The sequence below is a fragment of the Tenrec ecaudatus genome, chromosome X, assembly GCF_050624435.1.
Source record: "Tenrec ecaudatus isolate mTenEca1 chromosome X, mTenEca1.hap1, whole genome shotgun sequence".
Lineage (NCBI taxonomy): Eukaryota > Metazoa > Chordata > Mammalia > Afrosoricida > Tenrecidae > Tenrec > Tenrec ecaudatus.
Genome location: NC_134548.1, coordinates 32,401,507 through 32,428,015, shown reverse-complemented (window position 1 = coordinate 32,428,015; position 26,509 = coordinate 32,401,507). Strand labels below are relative to the sequence as shown.

The 26,509-nt window shown below is 38.0% G+C and overlaps 1 protein-coding gene across 1 annotated transcript in view; it reads left to right on the top strand.

The window, feature by feature from the left end:
* LOC142433258 (dystrophin-like) overlaps positions 1-26,333 on the top strand; it is a 91,904-nt gene extending 65,571 nt beyond the window's left edge. Inside the window, exons 3-4 of the mRNA XM_075538339.1 lie at positions 14,541-14,688; positions 26,067-26,333. Coding sequence (XP_075394454.1) covers positions 14,541-14,688; positions 26,067-26,333 — 415 coding nt within the window. The remainder of the gene's footprint in view (positions 1-14,540; positions 14,689-26,066) is intronic.
* Positions 26,334-26,509: the final 176 nt, after the last annotated feature.

The following is a 26,509-nucleotide window of genomic DNA, read 5'->3' as shown; positions in this document are numbered from 1 at the left end:
CAATTGCTTTGAGTTAGAAATGGCTCGATGGCAGTTGCTTTGGGGGCCTTTTGGCTGTATATAGAACCTAAGGAGCTCAGAGGTCTCCAGGGGTAATTATTCAACTGCTAACAACAAGGCCCAGGAAGCCACTATCAGCCTCATGGAGAAAAGACTTGGCAGGTGCTCCCATCTTGAGGACCGTCTAGAAGTCCCTGTGGGGCAGTTCTATTGTGCCCTATGGGGTTGCCAGGAGTCAGGGTCAACTCTGCGGCAGGAAGTAACAATGAAAGAAGAAAAGACAATAATGATACAAATGAATTCTTACATTTTCTTGTACTTTTGTTGTACGGACACCACTAAAAATTAGAGGGAAATGAATTATTTGAAGTGGGACATTGTAGGGTTTTTGAATCTAAGGAACATTTAAAAGGTAATAGTGTATTTCTAGTGCTGTGGCTGTTCTTGTAGTTAGGTACCATCGAGTCAGGGCTGCCTTGTAGTTGCCCTGTGTATACCCAAGGGACGTGCTGCCTGCTCCATTTTGCACCATCCTCACAGGGGTCTTAAGTTCAAGCCCACTTGGGAGCCAGTGGGTAACGCCATCTTGTTGAAGACCTTCCTTTCTTAGCTGCTTTGCCAAGCAGGATGTCGTTCTCTAGGGACTGGTCTTTTTTGACAGCATGTGTAAAGTGTGTGAGATGAAATCCAGTCCTCCTTGCCCTTAAGGATGACTCTGGTTGATCGTCCAAGATTTTTCGGCAGTCCCTGGTACTTTCAATATTCTTCACAAGCACCACATTTTAAATGCACCCATTCTTTTTTGCATTTTTTATGCATTGTTCAACGTTCACATGTAGTTCTAATGTAGAGTGTTATAACCATTTGGGTAAGGTATTATATCTAGAGTTTTCCAGCTGAAGCCTCTAAGGAAAAAAAAGTTTAAGAGAGGAAATGAGAAGAACAAAAACAGACAAATAAGGAAAGGTTGAACAATTCTCAAGAATATCTAGATTATCACAATAAATTCCATTTTTAAATAAATTTGAGAGTGTGAATTATTTGTAATAGAAAGTAAGAAATTGTTGGAAAGGTAGGATGCCATCTTAATAAAATGCTGTGTAATTAGGCCATTGCGTCATTATATTTCCTTTTAAATATAAAGCATATGCTATTCAGAAAGTCGTGGGAAGAACAGAGCATGCTTTCTCCTCAATACACCATTATATTAGAGAAGTAAGGTTTCTTGATTTCCACGAGTTAATAAGGTGCTTATAACTTTAATGACAGGAACGCGAAGCATGTCTATTATAAAGTATTCTTACTCAACCTCAGTATTGCTTTACACCAGAGCATCCAAGTTTCTTAGCCTTCGCAAGTCCCAGTTTAGTTGTCTACAAAATGAATACAATGGTAATGACTCTCTCCCAGGATTATGGTGAGTATGAAGGACAGAGTACAGCAATTGACAGCTCTGATTGTGACTGCTGTCCCTGTTAGGACTAGATCAAAGCGCTCCATTGCGCATGCTCCATACTGTTTACTGTTGAGAAAGGTATCTTCACTTCTCCTATGCCCTCTCCCCAAAAAAGTGAAGACGTATTGTAGAGGCTGTGCTGTCTTAGAATATTTAATCTTCATTAGGAAAAAATGCTAACAGGTAAGAGAAATAAAATAAATGCTCTGTGGTATCGTAAGGCAAGTGCTTTAAAAGTATGCTAGCTTTCACTGCTTTGACATTTAAATAATTGACTGTAGAAGTTGAATCCTTTCTAAGGTTGATTTCTCCAAATGGTCCTAAATAATAAAGGTAACATTGCAGCTTCCTAATACCAAACTATTTTTGTTACTTTGTGTATTTTTACAGGGTGCTAATTGTGCCAAATCAAGACATTGAAATTGCATAATTTTTAGGTTAATATTAGCATAATCCTACATATTTTTCCAGAAGCAGTGCAGAAATAGTATACCCTGAATATTTTGGCAGCATGACGAGATTGTCAAATATTACACCCTTTCTACCGTCCTTTAACCTGCGAGGACTGTGAAGTCTGACAAAGTTGTTGCAAAGTGAAGGGCAAAGAGATTTCCCAGAAGAATGCCAGAGACACTAGTAGGAAGCCTGGTCATACTAGGGATTAGGGACTGGCTGTTCAAGGCAAGGTAAGCAGTTCAAACCCACCAGCCAATCTAAGGGGGGAAGATGAAGCTGTCTGCTCCTGTAAAGATTTACAGTCTTGGAAAACAAATAGAGGTTCCATAAGAGTCAAAATCTACAAGCCACTTTTTTCTTTCTTTTCTTATAATGCACTGATTAAATATAGTCCTGTCAGGCATAGTTGGAGTGATGGATTCATCCCTAGTTATTTGGGTACTTACATCTTCTATACTATTAATAACCACTTAACTCTGATAGGTGCCTACATATTTGACTGTGTGTACGCTCTTTTATTTCAAAAAGTTCTAACTTATCTAGGGGGCCTTAACTTACTTAGGAGGCTACTCCTCCTCCACAGATTCGCTTCTCGGAATGACAGAAGAATACTATGATACCGTCTTTTAGACCCAGTTAAGAGATTCACGTCCAAGAGAGGCCAGAAATTTTTTAATGCATTTTATTCAATCAGTATCCCAAAACAAATGGTGTATGAATTGTTATTAGGAACTATCACACAAATTACAATCTTTGTTTTTTAATCTACTCTACTAAGGACAATGTTTCAGGGACACTGGCTAATAAATTCATATCGATACTTAAAAATTAGAGAAATACACACACATGCACATACAATGTAAAAGTATTTTAGTAATCTACATCCCTCTAAGACTTCATTAAATATAATTATTGATATCAAAAATATTTTGTGTTGTATCTAACTTTATCATGGTTACTTTAAACACACAATCTGCTCAGTTGGTATGTGATACATTTAATCAATATCTTATAAATTTTAATAACTCACCTTTGAAAAGAATCAATGATTCTTAATTAACTGTTCATATTCATATTCAAATTAGACTCCAATAAGAGGGTGGAAAATTCATTATTTCTTGTGAAATGGTTTTTGAGCTTCTGAAGTTAATTATATTTAAAAGTCATCTAACATTGTTTTATGTTAATTAAAGCAGAAGTGATCTGAAAATATATTCGTCTGGTGGTGCAGTAGTTTTTTGGAGTTTTTTTCATTTGGACAATAATTTCTATTTTGTTGGGTTTTTTAAATCATTTTATTGGGGGCTCATGCAATTCTTATCACAATCCATACATACATCCATTGTATCAAGAACATCTGTACATTTGTTGCCATCATCGTTCTCAAAACATTTGCCTTCTACTTGAGCCTTTATTATCAGCTGCTCATTTTCCCCCTCTCTCATGAACCCTTCATAATTCATAAATTATTATTATGTTGTCATATGTTACACTGTCTGACATCCCCTCCCCGCCCTCTTCTCTGCTGTCCATTCCCCAGGGAGGAGGACATATGTAGATTCTTGCAGTTAGTTTCCCCTTTCTACCTCACATTCCTTCCACCCTCCAGGCATCACCACTCTCCCCCCTGGTCCTGAAGGAATCATCTGTCCTGGATTCCTTTTGTCTCTAGTTGCCATCCGTACCAATGTACATCCTCTGGTCTAGCCATATTTGTAAGGTAGAATTGGGATCATGATAGTGGGGGTGGGGGAGAAAGTATTTAAGAACTAGAGGAGAGTTATATGTTTCATCGTTACTACCCTGTACCCTGACTGGCTCATCACCTCCCTACAACCCTTCAGCAAGGGGGTGTCCAGTTGCCTACCGATGGGCTTTGAATCTCCACTCTGTACTCACCCACATTTACAGTGATATGATTTTTTGTTCTTTGATGCTTGATACCTGATCCCTTTGACAGCTCATGATCACACAGGCTGGTGTGTTTCTTCCATGTGGACTTTGTTGCTTCTGAGTTAGATGGCCACTTGTTTATCTTCATGCCTTTAAGAACCCAGATGCTATATCTTTTGATAGCCAGGCACCATTAGCCTTCTTCACCACCTTTATCTTCAAGCCTTTAAGACCCCAGATGCGATATCTTTTGATAGCCAGGCATGATCAGCTTTCTTCACCACATTTGCTTATGCACACGCTTATCTTCAGTGATCGTATCAGAAAGGTGGGCACCCACTGATATGCTTTTTAGTTCTTTGATATTTGATAACTGGTCCCTTCTACACCTTGTGATCACACAGGCCGGTGTGCTTCTTCCATGTGGGCTTTGATTCTTCTTAGTTAGATGGCCGCTTGTTTATCTTCATGTCTTTAAGACCCCCAGATGCTATATCTTTTGATAGCTGGGTACAATTAGCTTTCTTCACCACCTTTGCTTATGTACACGTTTGTCTTTTGTGATCATATCAGGAAGGTGGGAATCCACTGATATGATTTTTAGTTATTTGATGTCTGATAACTTGTCCCTTCTATACCTCATAGTCAGACAGGTCGGACAATAATTTCTGATGTAGATTGAAATGGGTTTTTAATTTAGAAATTGATATAAATGTTATAAAATGTGTTTACTAGAGATTGCTATTAATGTCAATACTGATTTTATCTTATACTGTAATTCCATCCTCCTAAAAATGCCATAAAATGTAGTTGATATAATTTTAGCTTTAATCAAGGCTCTTTGAGATTCATATAAGTCAAGTTATATATATAAGCCTCCATGTCTCCTAATGGAAAATATAAAAAACCTGTGAAAATTACTCATGAACTTTTCCATTCATCCATCCATCCAAACATTTTCTTTTAATGTATGAAACAATCATGTTATCTGGTTCTATGTGCTTTGAACAGTAATCGGTTATAAGAATTCAAAGGCCCAGAAAATATGTTCTTTTTCCTAAGGTACTCAGAGTCCACTGTGAACACAGCTTTCTAAATAAATAAATAGAATATGATGCAGTATGCTAATAGAAGACCTCACGGGTGGGGGAATCAGGAGGGGGCTTGTCAGAGAGTGGCTAATTTTGAGGGAGATGGGCCTTACAGGATAATGGCAAGTTGAAAATAGGGTGGTATTCTAGGACCTAAACAAAAATCCCAGGGCTAGTAACAAAAAACAAAAAAAGCAGTGAAATTTGGGTTGCTTTAAAATTTTTCAGATATTCAATGTTTTTAACTGTAGTGTGCATTGTGGGCTATGTGGCTGTGTATGATGGGACCTAAAACAGAAGAAAGACTAAGAGATAAAAAGAGATGGTGAATACATTGCAATGTGATGAGAAACTCAAGACAGAGAAAGATGAGTTGGAATATGCCAAGTGAACGTTACAAAGGCTTTTGACAAAAGTCACAGCAGAGGCTAGATGGAAGAGCCCAAAGGAAAGATTTAAAACAGTATTGTGAGAAGACAAAGACAGACTTAGGAATGACATCAAGATCCTTAAGTCAGAAATCATTAATTAAAATTAAAAGCAAAGACTAACTGTTGATCTGATTATGATTCACATAGAATAGATGGTATAAACGCAGCTGGAACATGGACATAGGATTCAACTAAGGTCAGAAACAGGACCTTCGTACACATCAACTTGCAGATTACAGGTTGACATCTATGGGTCAAATCCAGCATGTTACCTGTTTTGTAAATATTAAAAATTAAAAAAGAATTATTGAAATGCCACCATGCCTATTTCCTTTTGTTTAGCCTGTGGTTGCTTTGGAGGAAGACTGGTGGTGTAATGGGCTACTGGAGTGATGTTTGAGAGGAATTTCTGAGTTCAATATCTGCCTGCTGCTTTTTCATAACCCCTACCTGCTGACCACCTTGCTTCAGTGATGCTTAAATAAGGTTTTTTGCATTCTTTTCTATCCATGCTACAATTCTCAATAAACCTGTCTTAAAATAAACAAATACATCTAAAGTATTCTCAAAGTCAGGCATGACCAGCTACAGATCCCATCCTGCAGTGATCATTCAGCTTCCATAAACTGGCTAGTGACATTGTCTATTTAATTGTCATAAATGCTGAAGATGATGATAAGACCAATTCTTACAGACTTGATTCCAATCAGAGAGATACTGACATAGCTCAGCGTCTAACGGGGTGAGTGGATTTGAATTTCAAAGCTTAAACCAAATAGAAGCAGAAAATAGTTATTCATATGAACACTGTCAGATGTTGCTCAAAGAAGCATCCATATATTTGTTCATTTACCCTCTGGAAGTAGATGACCCAACCAAAACCCACTGCCATGAAGTGATCATTGATAGAGTATCCAAGGCTTTGTCAATGTTTGTAGGAGCGGATGGCGTGGTCTTTCTCCCCAATGTGGCTGGTGGGTTTGAACTGCCGACCTATGGTTACAATAATGCCACTGGGCTTTCAAAGTCACATTGAAAATGATTACTCCCTTGAGAAGGCCACAGGAGTAAACGGTGGCGCCAAGATCCCATCCTGGGCAGTCTAGTCACTATGCCGTACCTACCTGCGGAAGCAAGGCCCTGGGCTCAGGTAGGGGCTTCCGCTCAATTTGGCAGTAAGCTGAAGCAGAATCAAAGAAGGGCTTCGGTGGCACAGTGAGTACAGTGTCTTCTTGCTAGCTCCCAGGCCATGCATAGACGCATGCATAGACGCATGCAGCAGCTCTATGACATCAACGCATGGCAGTCTGGTTCCAGAAAGATTTACAGCCTCCAAAACCGTCGATGAAGTTTTCTGCCCTGTAGGCTTGGTTTGAATTGGCAAGGATTTGGTTTGGACTGGGGTTTCACTATATATTTGTGCGGATCTTGGCTCACTACCCAAGTATGACACGAGAAGACAGCGATCGGACACAGTGTCTTAACATGATGAACAAAAGGACTGTGGTCAGGGCAAGGTCCCCTTAGGTCGTGCAAGTGGTTAACAAGCTGAAGTGCTAACTGGCAAGTTGGAGAGGTCTGCTAATCCTGTTCCCAGATCATCAGCCACTACATACTCTGTGAAACACATTTCTACTCAGACAAACCTGAGTCACATGTGGCAGAATCTACTGGCAACAGAGCACCCAATTTGGTAAAATGACTGTGAGGGGAGTTGGAACCTTGAAGAGTTCCTTCGAATAAGTCAGGTTCTATAGACAGCACTCACGGAAATCACAGCATGGTTGGTTTTGACTGCAAAGAAGAGGGTGTGGATGATTTAGGGCAAGTAACACATTTAACTTTGAAGTAATTATTTCATTTAATTTTAATTATATTCATTTATTTGGGGGCTATGATATTTTGCCAAGATCCCTTCCATTCACCTAATCAAAGAGGAACTGTGTAGGGAAAAAATATTCATAAGGCCCAATGCTGAGTTTGCAGGCCTAAGGATAAAGTCACAATGGTATGTCATACGGCTACTAGGGGGTTATTTATTTAAATCTATTTCACAGAATTGAGAGCCACCTTAATAGCCTAAAAGTGTTAAAGTATGTCCCAAAGTACCTAATTACGTGCTAAATGTAATTTATGCTCTAGAATAATCTGACTAACTTGATTTAGAACAGCAGGAAATAAGTTATGCGGCACATAAGTGAAACAACAGTGTAATTTTAAATACCGCTTGCATAGTGAATGAGATTTTTAATATTTGCAAAATTTTAAAATCGCTTGATTTATTTTCCCTTTGTTTATACTGACAGTTATTTTCCTTTATGTAGTAGGGTCTACATTGCCTCTTACTGCTGGGGGAGGGGAGGTCACTTTTAAAATATCCCACTGTATATAATAGAGAGGATATAACTTTTATTTGTTTGCCCAAATGCTATTGTGAATGTCTCTTCATGTGTCTAGTCACTGATCTCTTTTTCTTCACTTGTAGACAGTTCGATTAGTGGCGTCAGAGGAATGTATGGCACACAGTGATTTAGTGGAGATTAAATTTATAAATGTAACATTTTAAGACCACCAGTTGTATATACATGTATATATTCATTCAGAATTTTCCTTGGTGAGGAAGAATTTAATTTTAAATGTAGCCATATTAAAAATGTAATTTTACATAGTAAATCCAAGAAGGGATTTAGCCTCTGCTGTTAACAATGCATATTAAAAGCTAAAACGTATATTTTAAAACTTTATGTGATGCATGAAATGGAGTTTAAAGTGTTATTGCTCACATTAAATGCCGTCCTATGTCAGCACATGCTTTTATTCTTCAATATTTTGTTCGCCTAGGGCTACTTATTTTAAAAATAATTTTAGACTAAAATTAAATCCATCTTCCAGGTTCCAGAGTTTTACATGCTATATTGGTAACTATATATTGATACATTTCCCAAGTGATAGGCTAACTCTTTTATAGTTCATCATGATGTTTGCACGGTTTGGGATTTTAGGCCTTGGGGAGAAGACAGGAAAAGAAACGTAGGATAGTCAGAGATATCGCGACTAGGTGTAAGTTACAGAGGCTTGCAACAGAAGCAGTTGGCTGACTGCCAACAGTGTTCTGTGACTGGTAAGCCCTGTCTGTCTGTCTGTCTTTGTGGCTCTCGGTTGTTGCTGCTGGGTGCCACTGAGTCCATATGGACTCAGAGGGACCACATATGGTGACCATGGGCTTGATTTGGTTGTCAACGGGCTGGAAGGGAGCCATGATGGCGCAGTGTTTACATGTTGGGCTGGGAAAAGAAGGGGCTTTCTACTGTAAACAGTTACAGTCTCAGAAACTCACTAGACCATTCTATCCTGCCCTAGACGGTTGCCATCAGTCAGGGTCTACCATAGGGAAGTGGATTTCATTTGTTTTTGGAACCTTGATGGAAACACAGTACCAGGCCGTGCACCCACAGGGTTCCTTGTGGTTCTGGCATCAAATCAAATGCCACTCACTGCTATTGGGTTGATTTTAATGCACAGTGATCTTATAGGACAGATTAAAACTTCCCCTGTGGCTTGCCAAGACTATAGAACTTGACATAAGCAGATACCTTCATCTTTCTCCTGAAGAATGACTAGTGGAACTGAATCGCTGACCTTCTGGTTAGCAACCCCCTTCATAACCCACTAAGCAATTAGGGCGCTTGGCATCTTGTACAGGAATATCAAGTGAGAACCTGGGTACCCGTCCTGTTCCATCTTCCCAGTGTTTTCTGTGGTTTGGAGAATGAGGACTGCTATCATCAATGGATTAGGCTGTTTATTCATTCACTCATTCATTTATTTATATGTTTATTTGTTTAGCTTTCTAACTCCCATGTGGGGGAAGGGGAAAGGTCAACTATGAGGAGGAAGAGGAGTCGCAGTGGAAGGAGTCTTAGTAGAATCTGGCCAAGGGTAGTGATTTGGGTCAACTGACTAATTTAATTTTTATTTGTAGCACCATTTTGGATCATGAGAGTTTAGTCATGATCTTTCCGGTTCACATATCAATGAGGAAATCTGAACAAGAAAATAGTCTCAAGGTTGAGTTTGCAAATCTAAGCCACAATGGCTATGTCAGAAAACTACTGGGATAGACTTGATTGAAATCTGTTTCACAGAGTTGAGTGGCAGGTGGTGCAGGGACATGCCGATTAAGCATCTTTGATATTGAAACTCTTAGAGGTAGGCAGCAATCTGGAATGAAAATCGTGTCTTTGGGGCACAGATGTTAGAGATGCAATCACTTTCTGGTAGCTCAAAGTGTTGGCAAGAGCATGATCTGTTAGGAGACTGATGGTTGTGACACACACGTGGAATGGTAATTTGTGACCAAACGATCACCTCTCTGTGCTCTGCTTCCTGTAACTTATACCCTTTGTGTCAATCTCAGTTAGAACAATGCTCTGTGTGTCTGGGGAGAAGTGTGGGGTCTACAACAATTTCAACTATAATCTTACGGGGTTTTCAATTATAATCTTACCTGGATGTTTTTCACTGTGTGGATGTTCATCCAACAACATCTCTTAAACTTCGGTGATATAAGTGCTGTAAGATACATGGACTGAGTATTTCTTAAGGGAATAAACTGTTTAGAAATATTTTATGTGATGTATTGTATATTAGATATCACTGAAAACATTCTGCTAAATTATTATTAAATATACAAAACACTTTCAGGGTCATTTTGTTGCAGCTGCATAAATCAGGTTTCTCCAACTGTAGCATACTATTTATTATTGAAGGGAAACTTTTGAAGACAGAAATCATGTTTCTCACCTAGCTGCATTTACAAAACAATCTCTTTTTCATTGTGTTGCCTGCTGTTGGATATCCCATTTTGGCCTCACCAAAAATACTGTCTGTTTTAGAGTGTTTTAAGATAATAAAGAAAGAAAGGAAGATAAAAAATAGATGCAATGGCTAAAAGAGCATAGTGTGAATGTAGGTACATAATTCAATCCTTAGACTACAATGATAACAGTTGATGAAACCCCTACATCTGGCCATTTCAATTGCTTAGCTGTTAAGAGAAGAGTTTAACACCAAAGAAAGAAATCCCAGGAAAAGATCTTGTAAGACAGTAGGACAGAAACTTTCAAAGCAGAGGAATATGGGTTAGAAATATGGGTTAGAATTTCCTCTTTGTCACTTACTGCCTATTGCCTTTTGGCCAATCAATAAGCATACCATTTTCCTCCCATGAAAATGAGGAAAATAATGGTTATGCTGCAAAAGTGTTATTGAAGTCAATTAAATTATACTAGTACATGCAAGGCACCGTTCAAGGCCTGATTCATATGGCCTTGATAATTCTGTGCACCCAACAAAAGTTAGCTATTTGTATATGATAAATATTAACAGTGTCTCCATCACTTGTCTTTCACTTTGTTTTACTGTGAGGACTTGCTTTTTGCTGTGATGCTGGAAGCAAGGAGGCACGAGGATCACCAAGGGGAAGTGGTTTCAGCTGAGGTGCCAGCTCAAACACAGACTAAAAGAAGGAACAGACTTCGGAGTGCTTAGCCACCGGAAACACCTTTGACTAGAAAGCATCTCATACATGACTGAGGAAGGGCTGCCTTTTTAAAGAAGAGCCTACCAAAATGCCATGGATGGAGTAAAGCTCTTAAGACCTTCATGTACTGATGGGATACTACTCAAGATGAGAAGAAACACTAGCAAACGGCCATTCATAATTGAAAATTGGAAGGTCAAAGCATGATTTATGAAAATTAGAAGTCCTCACAAATAAAGATTGATATACTAGGCATTACTGAGCTGAAATGAAGTGTTTGGTATTGGCTATTTTGAATCAGACAAGTGTATATTTTACTGGGCAGGAATAAAAAAATTCTAAAGGAATGTATGAAATTGTCTGCGATAGGACAGGCAGTCCAGTTAATATTATTCCATCTTCAAATATTATTAAATTGTATGCACTAACCAGCAAAACTATTGAGGAAAAGTTTGAAAAGTTCTACCCATTTAATTATGAAATTGATCAAATATGCAATTATGTTATGTTACTAATTATTAGCAATCAAAATGCAAAAGTAGAAAACAAGAGGAAGGAACAGTTGCTGGAAAATATTGCATTGGTGACAGAAACAAAACTGAGGTTCACATGATATGATTTGTAAGACAAAAAGTTCTTTGTTGCAAACATCTGCTTTCAACAATATTAACAGCAATAATTTACATATGGACCTCACTAAAAGGAACACATAGGTATCAAATGGACTGCATCTTGGAAAGAAGCAACAGACAAGATCAGTATCAGTAGCCAAAATGATGCCTGGGACCGACTGTGGAGCACACCATCGATTGCTTACATGTAATTCCAGATGAAGTTGAAGAAAACTAAAATGAGCCCACAGAGCCAAAATATAACCTTGAGTATATCCAATATGAATTTTGAGAACATCACAATAACATATGTGATGCATTGGACACTAATTACAAAAGACCTGATAATTTATGAATGATATGAAAACATCACGCATGTGCCCTGCTTGACCTTTGTCTGCATGAAGTGATCATTAAAGATATAGCAAAGTGTGGTGAAGAAATCAGATGGTTTTCTGACTATCAGGAAGAATAGTGCCTGGGGTCTTCAAGGCTTGTCTTAAAACAAATCGCCTTCTAAGTGTGATGTCAACTAGGTCTGCACCGAAGAAACACACCAGCCATAATGATCAAGTGATTACTAATAATACAATCTGTGATCAGAAGAGAGTAATGTATTAAATTTTACAATATCAGTACCCAGTTTCCAGAAGGGTATGGGTACCGGTCAAAGTTCCAAATTCATTTACAGAACCCCTACATGGGTTACGCTCACACGGAATTCCCTTAGCCCATTGACCAAAGAACCATCATGGGTCTGGCACAGGACTGAGCGGTTCTTTGCTCTGTTATACTTGAGGTTGCTTTGAGTCAGAACCAATTTGAAGGAACCTGATAACAATTGACCAAGGATGTGAATAATCTTGTCTTCAGATAGAGTGCATTGGATTAAGATTGATATAGTTTAGGTTAACATTTAACATCTGATCATTTCTGTCCTCCTTTGACACCTTTTTAACTTTTCTACTTTTGGGAATTCTCTGTTTTCTCATTGATTGCCGTTTTTTCTGTGTTCTATTTTGTTGTTGTGGGAGGAATTCAAAGCCAATAATAATGTATTCAAGAATTAAAGCAGGATTCTAAAATTGATTATGGTGATGAGTGCACAATATTTTAGTATTTATGAACCAGCAGATTGTATGGTACAAGGATTATTTGTTAATAAAACATTGTTTTTAAAAAAGAACATCATAAATGAAGAAAGCAAAGGGTCAGTAAAAATTAAAGAAAGAAAGAAGTTCAAATCAGAGGCCAGAAGAGATTCTGAAACATGCTGTTCAATGCAGAGTACTGCAGGTGAATTGAGTAGCTGTACAAAGCCTATACAAGCTGGACAGAAAATTGCAAAGGAAAACTTGAGAAAATCAAGTAAAGTATTAAAATGAAATGTGCAAAGATCTGAAGTGAGAAAGACAAAAGAAAGAATCCACTCATATCTCTAGCTGAAAGAGGAAAAAACACAACCTCTGACTTATGATTTTGAATGAGTCTATTTACAATATCAGAAGCATCAAAAGATGATAAAAGGAATCAGCAGACATTGTATCAAAGGAACTGGTCAACATTCAACTATTTCACGAGGTAACATATGATCAAGAACAAATGGTACTGAAGGAGGAATTAGAGAAAATCATTAAGCAGCAGAGAAAAATCAAGCATTAGAGAAAATCAACTCTCCAGGGATTGAAGGAATACGAATTGAAGTGTTTCAACAAACTGGTAAAGCACTGGAAGCACTTGCTTGTCTATGCTCAGAAATTTGGAAGACAGCTACCTAGTAAACCAATGGGAAAATCCTTATTTGTGTTCATTTCAAAGAAAAGCGATACAACAGAATGCAGAAAATATTACAAAATGAATTAGGAAGGCCAAAGAAGAATTGATCCAGTTGATTCACTGTATTGACAACTAATATTGAAAATACAATGGGCTGTCAAAAGAACAAACAAATTCTGCTAGGAAGAAATACAGCCAGCATTCTCCTTAGAAGCAAGAAGGGCGAGCCTTGACTTCTTATACTTTGGATTTGTTATTAGGAGAGACTAATCCTTGGGAAAGGAAATCATGCTTGATAAAGTAAAAGGCCATTGTAAGAGAGGAAACCCCTCAACTAGGGGAATTTCCACAACGACCGTGACAGTGAGCTCATCAATAACAATTTGTGAGGATGATGCAGGATAGGGCAGTGTTTCAGTCTGTTGGAAACAGGGTTGCTATGTATCTAAACCAACTCAATGACACCTAATAACAGCACCCTCTTTATGGGAGCAGATCAAGAGGTATTTCTCCCACAGAACCTGTGGGTGTATTAAATCAGCCGATTTTTCAGTTAGTAGCTGGGTACTTAAACTGTGTCCTTATAAAATCCTAGCTTATATGAATTCTGCCTAAATTTCTTCTATGCTCCCCTCAAAACTCTGCATTTTAATATTATTTTCATAGGAGATGTGAACAAATTGCCTTATACTAACTGCATTCAATTTTCTAATTAAAAATATTAGTGATACGATGAAACAAAGAACAAAAGTGGAAATAGCTAGTACCAGGTTTAGCCTTGTATAGTAGGTAAGTTAATCCATATGAGGCTACATTATAATTTACATATGTCAATCTGGGGCTTGAAATATATAATTAAGAGGTTCGTTCAGATCAAAAGTAAAATGAAAACTAGTAGATATTAAGAGATAATTCCATATTAATCTAAAATATATTGAAATTGAATATATAGCTGCTAAATTATGATGCTATGATATTTATTAATTTTTGGAGTATAAAAATATGATATAGGATCAGAAGGAAGAAAATGCTAATATTCAAAAATAGTTGTCTTAATCTTTTTCAATCAATTAATATATTCACATGTAGAGAATACATCATATCTTTTTGTTTTAAATCATCATTCTTATTCAATATTCATTATTATTCCTCTTAATTAAAGTCTACAAATGAGAGAAACTATCAGAATCATATCATTGTCAATGGAAACAAAAATACCATCTCTATGTAATCATAACATTTGTTTTGTTTAATCATGTTTCAATTCATATTTTTCACCTCCAGGAGATTTGACAAATCTGTTGAAAAGTGGCGGCGTTTCCACTATGATATGAAGGTATTTAATCAATGGCTAACAGAAGCTGAACAGTTTCTTAAAAAGTCACAGATGCCTGAGAACTGGGAGCATGCCAAATACAAGTGGTATCTTAAGGTATGTTTGCAGATATCTTGTTCTCTAAATTGTCTTGATCTTCCTGATTTTCAATCCCACTTCTTAAGATCAGGTTATGAAGGATGGCGGAAGTTTAGAATTCTTAAATTTAATTGTCATCACCACATATGTCATTGCGATGATCAAGTTGAAAGGCAGTGTTTGGGTCTCTGTGTGAAAGCCGGCTTTGACATCAATGGTTTATTCACAAAGGGATGATTGAATCTGTAATGTGGAGAAGCATCTAATAGCAGGGTGCACTGTGGATTGGGGCATTGTGAGTGTTTGCCTTATGTTGGAACCTGGTTTCCAGAAGGAGAGCTTTTGGTACACTTAGCAATGATGCAGCTGCTAGAAATATCCATCATGATAAAATTACAATTGTTTCCTTAAAGACAATGTGTGGTGATATAGCTATATTTCTATGTATTCTATTGACAAAATGCCTTCTGGGATAGTCCAGAGGCCAAAGCAATGTAGAGTTAATTGGTTGTAGTTATTGACTTTTTTATGGGTTATGTTAATGGAGATGAAACATATGGATTATAACTAGTGTATCATTTAATTTCAACTTGCTGTGTCATTTAAAAATGCAGAGAAGGATAAATTGGATTGTGTAGGATATAATTTAGGGTAAAAAATATATAGTTTATGCAAAAAACATTTTTCTTATTAAACCAAAGCATAAGGATTTTTTGCAACATTTTTAGCTCAAATTGTACATGTAGCAAATTTCAGTCAAGTGGATTTGAATTGCAGCCAATTTTTAAATTATAGAAAATACTTATTAGAGACTGATGAAGACAAAGAGAAAGGTAGTTTATTAAATAGCTTGTATATTTCAAAAATTCTGGATTCCTAAAAGCAGCATCGTATTCGTCTACAATCACCACTCTTGAATATTTTTACACAGTTAATATCTTTTGATATTAAGAATTAAGTGCTTAAATACCTTGTATGTAATAAGCTAAGTAAACCCAGAAAATGAATACTTTTCATATTTAGTGTAATTAAATGTATATAACTTGCACTTGTATTCAAAATCAGCATTGACATTTGAAAATGGAGCAATTTCATGGATTTCCATTTTATTTTCATATAGCAGATATATGTTTGATAGCACAAAATCAACTAAAATATGATTTAAAAGCAATGCAAGGGTTCTGTCTGAACCACAAAGTATATTAGAGTCATATAAAGTGGTCTGTGGAGATGTATAAAACTTTTGGTGGCATTCCCAAAACTATCTTGCCCAAGGTAGTTATATAGTATATTTTTAATCATAAAAGTAACATATACTCATTTGTGGAAAAGACCGTGCTACATAAGAATGTAGCTATACTTCTCTGTACAGATGATACATGTTCTAGTATAGATACCAGGTTAGGTGCAGGAGAAACCCACTTTGAGATGGCAGTTAGCATGCAGGATATTGAATAGGGAATGCCCTGGTAATAAAAACCATTTGTTTATGACGTACCGTGATGTTATTTTCTTCATTTTTCTTGAGCTTGAGATCTGTCAAATTTAGAAGTTGTTTAGCTATTATTATTTATCACATACTTTTCCTCATTTCCCCTTTTAGGAATTCCAGTTGCATGTTTACTGGGATACTCAAAGTTGTCCCACCCCTCACAGATGCCTTCTTGATTTTCTTTGTATTCCTTTCATCTTTGGTTCATTGGAAATCATTTATATTTGCCATGAGTGTATCAAATCATCTGAAGGATCTAATCTATTGATTAATTCCATCTAGTGTCTAGTTCTCATAGGAAGCAGTGAGCTTTCCATCTCGTGCAAGTGAGATTTGTCTTTTTTGTGATATTCCCCACATCTCTGCCAGCTTCCTTTACCTTTTCAAATTATTTAATAAATTATAATGACTGATGTAATATCTTTGAGTAATAATGGTAACATTTTGGTCTTTTCTAGGCTAGCTTCATTTGAATTATTTTCCTCATAACTATAGGTATTATTTTCCAAGTCTGTTTTGCATGTCAGTGTCTTAGCTATGTGCTGCTGTTATAAAAGAATTACTACGGGTGGCTTTAACAAAGAGAAGTGTATTCTGAGTTTACAAGGCTAAAGTTCCAAAGCAGTGTGTCAACTTTTGAGAAGGTCTTTGTCTTCTACTGGCTCTGTAAGAAGGTCATTGCTGATTCTGAGATTCTCCTACTGGCTGATTTTTATGTGGCTTGACATGTATAGTTCCTTATTTATGCTTTTTAGCTTGTTTTAAACATCTCTTTTATATCTCTGAAGAGACTGATAAAAGACACGCCTTGGACCAATGCAGTGTCAGTAACATAACAAAGACCACACATTCCCACATGGGATTACAGCCACATGCATGGAGGTTAGAATTTGCAGCATACAGTGTATCTGGGGAGACAATGCAATCCAGAACATGTGAGAAATAGTACATTTCAAATTGCCGGGTGCGAGGTATTTTTATAGCCACAGACATAGTCTAGAAATTTGTTTTGGGACACAGTTAATTTACATGCAATCATTTGATCCTTTGGGGTCGTTATTTTGAATTTTGTTGGCTATGGTCAGAGCAGTATGAACTTGCAGCTCACTTTGCCTTTTACTTCTGAGGCTACCCAAAGGAGTCCTCTCCTTGATACCCTGTGAATTCAGAAGCTTTCCTCTGTGGACTAGCCATAGATGGTTTCCAGGGATCTTTTGCTTGGTAGTTCTTCGCTTAGTCTAGGATGGCTTTCACACATAAGCCAGCAAATTTGTGCTCCGGGAAAGACTAGAGGGGACCTCTCTGGAGGGCTCCAGGGTTCTTCTCTCTGTGTGTGTAGCCTTTACTAGCACTCGGATGCCTCGTGTACTCTAGCCACTTGAACTCCTTAAAGTGCCAGCTCCATCTCTTCACCTCAGGCTTCCCATATGTTCCCTCTGCCTTCTACATAGCCTTGAACCCTTTCCAGATCTCAAGCTGAAACAAGCATAGGATTCACCCCACTGGTTTCCAATTTCCTGGGATCAATGCCCTTTTCCATAGTCACTGTCTTTATACAAATATTATTTTCAATTATTGGGTTGATTTGTAAAAATATTTCAGGTAGGAAGGCATATTTAGTCTGTCATTCTTCAGAAAATCAAAACCTTCCCATGCCATTTGATTTTCTTTCTCTTTCTCTCTTTTTTGTCATTTGAGCTTCTAATACATTCACTACTTTAGAGTCTTGCAACTATATGATTATTTTGAATATCGGGAGAAATTCTGAACTTCCTCAATTCTCGACAGAATTGCTTATTTGGAATTGATGAATATCTTTTTAAATTTTTCTCCTTAATTAGAACATTGAGCTGGGGGAAGACTACATTGAAACTTCAATTTAATTTACTCCCCCATTCTCTGATTTCCAAATCTGTTTCTGAAACAAGAAAAGGTATTCTGGAGGGCCAGGAAGAAGTTCTTCAGGGTAAGGATTGTGAATGACATCAGAAATCTTCTAAGCAGTTAAGGTGGTTTTTTCCTGGTGATTAGAGGTCCACTATGATTATTATGCTCCTGTGCATACATGGGTTTTCATACATTAGCAAACAAGCACAGAGAGAAAATATTTTTAAGGTTATCTTTCCACTCTAGATAATAATATCAAAGTAGTCCAGTGAAACACTGTAAGAAACATCCATGAATAAGATGACTTTAAAAGAGTTGTTTGTTTGTTTTTTTGTCAAAAACTTGGTCATTATCATTGTTGGATGACTACAAATGAGTTCACATTGTGGCTAAGAAATTGTTTTAAGAAGCACAATGTAGATGGTGATAACCAGCAGCAGGGATATTTGTTGTCGTAAACAATTATTAATTACCTTAAAGATATGTCCAGGTGCTAGAAAAATACAGACAGGGCTATATTGGGTTTTGATATTTCATTTGTATCATGTTCCTCAGATATGTAATTTCTAGATATGAAACAAAACAGAACCCAAGCATGTTCATGTTTCCCTATCCATTTCTACCAAACTGGGTTTCATTATTTTCAGTTCCAGAAAGAGAAATCCATGCCCTCCCAGAGCCTTGCTGCTGTCACTCACTATAGACCAATGCTGTCTTGTGTGTCATAGAGGCATGACGACACTGTGAATAACACACTTCAGGAGATTCCAAAGCATTCCTTACCTGAGGAAATAGCCATCATGTTATTCGTCACTAAGAATGAGTTGGTTAATAAGTGTATTTATTTATACATATCATTTATCAAATTATTTACTCATGTTTGTGCTCACATTCAATTAATTCCATAAGCAGTACTTGAGTATATGTTCAAGGTTCTATCCACCCAAAGATTGTCTTGTCACATTGAATTCTAATAGAAGCTAAGAAGTGTTGTTTAGAGGTTGAATTCTAGACTCAGAAAGCCTGGTGTCAAATCCCACTTACTTTAATAGTGGCAAAATTTGGAGAAGGTTTCTTAATATCCATGCCTCTCCTCTCCCATATCTCTAAAATGGAGACAAAAATTAGATGGGTATAAATCACTTTGCATTGCCTTTGTCACAAAATAATTACCCGTTATATGTTAGTTCTTATTTTAATCAGTTTATAATGTGTAAGTTGAAGCTCCTATATAAAAATGTTTCTGTGTTTACACAGAGACATATACATGCACATACATACAAATGAAAATGTATTTACTGCTTGATTTTTCCACAAATATAGAAAATGCAGGAGAAAACAGCCTTGGAATTTCATTAAACTGTATTTTTGTATGTGTATGGCATTTGTTTCAAATAGAGCGCTTGGATTAAGAATTGGGGAAAATTCCAATTTAGCCAAACACATCCCCCTCAGATAGCTGATACTTCTGCCTACTCATTTTTTTAATGAACACGAAGAAATGTTAATGGGAGTGTTCATTGGGAAATCTTAGCACCATGAAGCAAAGCGATGAAAAGTATGTTAACTCCTACCGTGATCAAAGGGACCAAGCACCTTGAAGGAAAGTGGGAAAGAAGAAGTCATCAAAGGGTGGCCTTATAGTTATCTTGAACAGGTTCTTCTAGAGATTTTTTAAATGGGTTTTGGAAACACAAATTGTGATTCAGATGGGGCTGCAAATTGTTGAAGTGGAAGCAACGCATTGATCCTGCCAGCTAATCTAGAGCTACAAAAGGAAAGAGGCGGCCTTCTGCCCTGTACAGAGTTACAGCCTCAGAAACCCACCCGGGCAGCTCTGCCCTGCCCGACGGGGTCACTGTGAGTTTGAACTGATGGGATGTCAATGAGACTAGGTGCGGTATTTAAAAGAGCTCTCTTAATGGCATTCGAGCCTGCTTGTTTTCGGAGATGTTACTGATTCATGAACCACACAGAAAACTAACAACGGCTCCCACAGAATGTTTCCACAAGCAAACATAAGACCTTGAAATTTTAAGAATTTCTGTGTGAAACCAACCTACAGAAGTAAACGTGTGACTGTTTAAAAAAAAAACCAAAAAAACATTTTTAGAACTTAAGTCAAAGAAGGTTAAGCAAACATAGGGAATAAAAAAGGCAGTGTGCTATTTTGTCATGAGTTAACTGCTATTTCAGGCTAAGAGGTAGTCTTGTTAATGTTAATTAATACTCTAGCATACACTACAATGTTTCTGTGTTTTACTGCCCCATACTTCATATTGTACAGTAGATCTGCAATAGATTTTTATATTTTGCTCTAAATAAATTCATTCAACAACTTTGCACATTTGTTACATAATAATAAATCTTAGTTCTTTGTGATTGAGGATATTTAAGCCAGCATGGATTGAATATGTCATATGGTAAGGTTCGTATGGCCCAACTGTCAAATCTTAAACAAACACAAATATTACTTAAATTAATGTTCTACTTATGCAGAAATCACTTGAATCTCAAATAGAAAAAATTATGAAGAATGGGAATCTTCAGATGAACCACTTAGTTATGGCATGCAAATCTTAGGGTGATGTCTCTGGTAGGAAGCAAAAGGGAGAAATAGGGGGGAGGGGGATGGAGAGGCAAGGTGCCTTTGAGATGGGATGAGAAGACAAAGACTGACAAGTCAGTCCAAGACTGTCAGAGACAAGTTTAGCTGCTCTTTAGTCCTGCCTCACTGTGGTAGTGCTAGATGCGGCAAATTCTAAAGCCATTTGGAGAGGACCAGATTATTAACAGTTTAGATTCGCTCAGCATATTAGAATTGGGGTAACGCGTGCTCAAAAATGTGAGCCAATGAGACGGTGAATCGGTTTCTTGGACTTACAGAAATCCCCCGGTATTCTAATTCCTCTCACGGGGCCTTCTGCAATTAGCAGGTGTGGCTTTCAAAAGCCATTGGCTTCCAAAAAAGATTGAGCACTACAAGGTTTGGCCTTTTGTTTCCTGCTATGGCTATACCTCACTATCCAATGTGTGACCTACTCTCTCAGTGTACTCGATAGGAGATCACGAGGTTTTATTAATATGAATTAAATCAGAAGCCCTCTAGAGAAAGGCATATTGTGTCAAAGTCCAAATTGGACCCGAACATTTTTTCCTGTACAGTCAGTTTTTACAGTACGGAGGTGACCAGCTGGCTGGTGAGTTTGATGGTTTCTTTATAGCCATACTCCTGGAACTCTTGTGCCGATAGAAACTTTGATGGAGAAATCGCTTGAGTAAAAATTGTTGCCATCTGTTGCCCTTCACTGAGACCCCAGTGTGAATAATAATTCATACCATCACACTAGCCCTTTATATCTCCCTAGCAGTGATATCATTTCATATGATTTTGTTTCACTGTCACAAAGCTATCCTGCTTTCTGTCACTATGGGACACAGACTAATATAAGAGAATCAAAATGAAAATTTACTAAGAGACTTTGTTTACAGTCACACGCTTTAGAGTCCAGCAATGCATGAATTTTAAAGTGCGCTTTTCAGTGATATTCATTGGCTGTCCCCTTTAATGAGATAAGTAGTTGACCACTTCAATCACAGGCAAATATCATTGGCCTTTTATTGTTACTTAGAAACTCCTCAACAATTTCTTGGCGTCTATGTGTCTTTTCAAAAGTGGTAAATACCAGATTTATTGGGAATTTGACAGAGTGCAGAAATCCAGAAAGTGGCCCTAAATCATTGTTCACCAAATGTGGCTTGCATAAATTTGTATATTAAAGCAATTGGGTAATTTTAATGGCTTGTTCTTAAAGTTCTGTTGTCCAGTTTGGCTGGTTTTAAAAAGTGAGAAATTGTTGTATGTTATTGGAAAGAAAGAAATAGAAAAACAACAACTCACTGCCATCGAGTCGATTCTGACACATGATGACTCTAGAAAGCAAGGTTGCACTTCTCCTGAATGTTTCCAAGCCTGTAACGTTTCTCCTGAAGAGCAACTGGGAGTTTTGAACTGTTCACCATTTACATGTACAACCCAACTTGTAAACATTATGCCACCAGGGCTCCTAAGTGAGAAAAAAGTATAACTTTTTATAAACACCATCACAGCAAATAAGTTCTTAAAATGCCTGAAAAGAATGTCATCTCCAGGGATCTCCATTTTTCATATAAGAAATGATAAAGAGACAATATCTGTTAAAAAAGGGGGGGCGTGTGCAGGGGAAAGGAAATGAGTGTTAACAAACCAAGGGACAAGGGACCAGCAAGTGATCCAAAATCAGTGGCAAGGAGTGTGTAGGAAGTCTGGCAGGGCTGGATCAAAGACAATGTAACTGAGAGGAATTCCTGAAATCCAAATGAAGGTTGAACATAATAGTGGGACAAGAGGAAAGTACAAAGAAATAGAGGAAAGAACTAGGAGGCAAAGGGCAGTTATAGAGATTTAAATACAGGCATATAGAGATGTAAATATATTTATGTACGACAAGGGGGAATAGATCTATGTACATATATTTATAGGTTTAGTATTCAGATGGACAGTGGGCCCCTACTCAAGTACTTCCTCAGCACAAGAACATTTTGTTCTAACAATTTGGCAGTCTGAGATGCTCACCTTCCTGGCACGATCACTGAAGACAATGGGTGCACAAGCAAATGTGGTGAAGAAAGCTGATGATGCCCTGCTATCAAAAGATATAGTCTGGGGTCCTATAGGCTCAGTGATAAACAAGTGGCCATCTAACTGAGAAACAACAAAGCCCACAAGGAAAATGCACACCAGCCTGTGTGGCCACAAGATGTCGATGGGATCAGGTATCAGGTATCAAAAAACAAAAGTCATATCATTGTGAATGAGGGGGGGTGCAGAGTGGGGGCCCAAAGCCCATCTGTAGGCACTGGGCATCCCCTTATAGAAGGGCCGTGGGGAGGAAATGAACCACTCAGCGTGCAGTATAGCAACGATGAAATACACAACTTTCTTCTAGTTCTTAAAGATTCCTTCGCCCCACTATCATTATCCCAATTCTGCCTTACAAATCCGGCTAGACCAGATGATGTCCACTGGTACAGATAGCAACTGGAAACACAGAGAATCCAGGACAGATGAACCCCTCAGGACCTGTGGTGAGAGTGGCGATACTGGGTGGGTGGAGGGAAGGTGAGGGAGAAAGGATCTATATATAACCTCCTCTCTGGGGGACAGACAGCAGAGAAGTAGGTGAAGGAAGATGTTGGATGGTGTAAGATCTGACAAAATAATAATCATTTATAAATTATCAAGTGTTCATGGAGGAGAGGGGAGCGGGGAGTGAGAGGAAAAATGAGGAATTGATACCAAGGGATCGGGTAGAAAGCTAATGTTTTGAGAATGATGAGGAGAACAAATATACAAAAGTGCTTGAAACAATGGATGTATGGATTTTGAAGGGTTGTACAAGGCCACAATAAAATGATTTTAAAAGGGCGTGGAGTACAACACACTCATTTCAAATCCCAAGTTGAAACAAGAAGCAGTTCGGATCAACAGAAATGCAGAAGTCACTATGAAATGAAATGCAAGGTTAATGCTAATGCAAGTCATTCTCTGCACTGTGCGAGGAACGCGTTCCAGACACAGGGAACACACCTTCTTTCCATTCTGTGCGACGCTTGCTTGTTTCTGCCCCGCAGATCTTAAACTTCCTTTCCTCTCCACATCTGGCTCTTATTCTAGCCTGGGTCCCTGTGCCTCCAGCCCAATTGCCTCCCTTGTACCATTTTGTAGAGTACTCTGTAATATATGCTGACAACCTAATGTCATCTTTGTTGCTGTGTGCCCTTGAGGTGAATTTTGACTCATCACAACCCGATAGGACAGAAGGGATCTGCTGTTTTTCTGGGAGCAGACCACCAAGTCTTTCCCTTCTGCCACTACTGATGGATTCAATCCATGGGCCTTTGGTTAGCCACGAACACCTCAGCACTGTCACCAGGGCTGCTTGTCATCGTGGAGACACCTTTTCTAACCCCCTCTCGTAAAGAGAAATAGGGTGCTTGCAAAGACTGCTGAAGGTGTCAGGGACTGCCAACAGAACAAATGAATCCGCCTTGGAAGAGGGACGGCCACAATGTGCCTTAGTAGCAAGGATAGTGAGACTCCATCCATACTTTGGACACGTTCTCAGAAAAGCCCACCCCCTGGAATAGGACATCATGCTTGGTAATGTAAAGGAGCTGCAAAAAAGAGAATACCTGTCAAGGAACTGGACAGACACAGTAGATGTAACATTGGCTCAAACAACAATTTTGAGGATGGCCCAGGACTGGGCAGCGTTTTATACTGTTGACTATAAAGGCATTATTAGTCAGAACCGACTCGATGACACCTAACAATAACACCTTAAAGACAAGAACCTCACACTTTTTTACTCTCCAGTGTTCTGCTTCAGTTTCTTCATCACACTCTTCACTTAATGACATCTTAATGTGTTTATTATCCGTATTGCACACATGACTGTCAACTTTGCGGGAGCCTTTCTTTTCTTGATCATTTATATCTCTTCAATGCATACAGTGCTTTCTTTATATAGTGACCATTCAGCATTCATGTGAATTCGGGAATATATCATGACATTTATATATTCATATATATTTTATTTATTTCCATTGTATTATTCCTTGAGGCAACTTGTCCCCAAGCTTGACCTTCTTGACAGCTCAAAATTTCTGTGTCCAAAGTACTCAAAATTATCACATTTGTTGACTCTAACAGGCTGGTGGCTCTCTTCTTAAGCCTCGAAACATGCATGGATTCAAGAAATCTATAGGGTGCCCCTATTCTGTGCAAGAGAGGCATTATGCTGGTGAGACTGAGTGTACTTGGAACTCTTTTTCTTTTTTCTTTTAATAAAAGAAAGTATTCATGTATTGAGGGAGTGCTTGAGTAGAGGCCCAAGGTCCTTCTGCCACCTTAATACTAAATCTATAAATATAGGCACATAGATCTATTTCCCCATCCTCATATATATGTTTGCATGTACATGTCTTTGTCTAGACCTCCATAAATGCCCTTTGACTCCCAGCTCCTTCCTCCATCTCCCTTGACTTTCCTCCTGCCCCACTACCATGCTCCGTCCCCACCTGGGCTCCAGCTATACCTCTTCTTTACACAATGATCAAGGGTAAGGTTGTGTAGGGAACTCTTTTTCTTTTCATGAACTCAGAGCTTCATAATTTGATTATATTCAAGCCAGCATGTGAGCACCGAGGAGCAGTCTAAGATGCAGCCTAGCTAGGAATAAAACGGTGATATTTGTTTGACCAACAGATATTTGTGACCCCAGTCCTCATGAACACTCTGCCCTGATAGCTTTGGGACCCTCTGCTGAGAAAAAAAATGACTTTGGGAACCAGGAAAATAAAACCAATATTGTGAACAGCAGCATAAGGAAAGAGCTGGCTTTGAACAAGTCATACAGCGAAAGTGAGAAAATGTTCTGACATAAGTTATACATTTTGAATGATGATAAAATTGGCATATTATAGTACAAGAAACCTGTTCATAGTTGAGTTGGTTCAGGATGAGCTATTCATCAAACTGAATAGCAAGAATCCCATCAGAATAAAGGTAAATCTCCCTACTATATATAACTAAATTATAGGTACAAGTCAGTGACTAGGATTATTTGCAAACATCATAGTAAACAAATTTTAAAATCATTTGTTCTTTTTTGTGACACTGTCATTGACAGAACTTTACTGATAATGAATTTTATTAAGTCATTTGGATTAAAACTAATAAAGAAAAAAGATTCAGGGACATATGTAATGGAAAAAATAGCTGTTAAGTCCTATATGAATGCATATCTATATAGTGGCATTTTTTTCTCTCTGAGCTTCTGTGGATTCGATGTTGCTTTTTATTTATCAGTAACTAATTTTAGTGTATAACCTTATGGTCTTCCAAGTTTCAATTCACTCTTCATCCCAGTTGTCTCCTTTCATTTTAATTAAGCTTATTTCTAACACATTTCAGAGAAAGAGAAACACTGGCTTTGCTTGTACAAAAACAGCCGAGAAGCCATATCTGACCTCCTCCTCTGGCTACGTAAGGGAAGAGGAAAAACCAACTCCATACAAGACCCAGGCCAACTACCACAAGCCAGTGTTCAGACACACCTCTACCCTCCATCTTTCTTTACCTATTCTGACTTCAGCTGTTTTCTTCTACAGCAACATCTCTCATCAGCCAGCAGCCAAGTGTCCCTCTAATCCACCGCCTCTCAGCCACGTGGCCCCTTAGTATTTACCCCACTCCACGGACTGCTGCTCTGCCTCACAGTCTCATAGTCTCTGCCCTGCGCCTCTGCTCTGTCTCATGGTCTCCTTGCCTCCAAATCTGATATCCTTGTGGCATGGCCTGTGTCTCTTCTGACACTTCAAGCAGAGATCTCAAATGTCTTTCAGCAGTGACTCTTT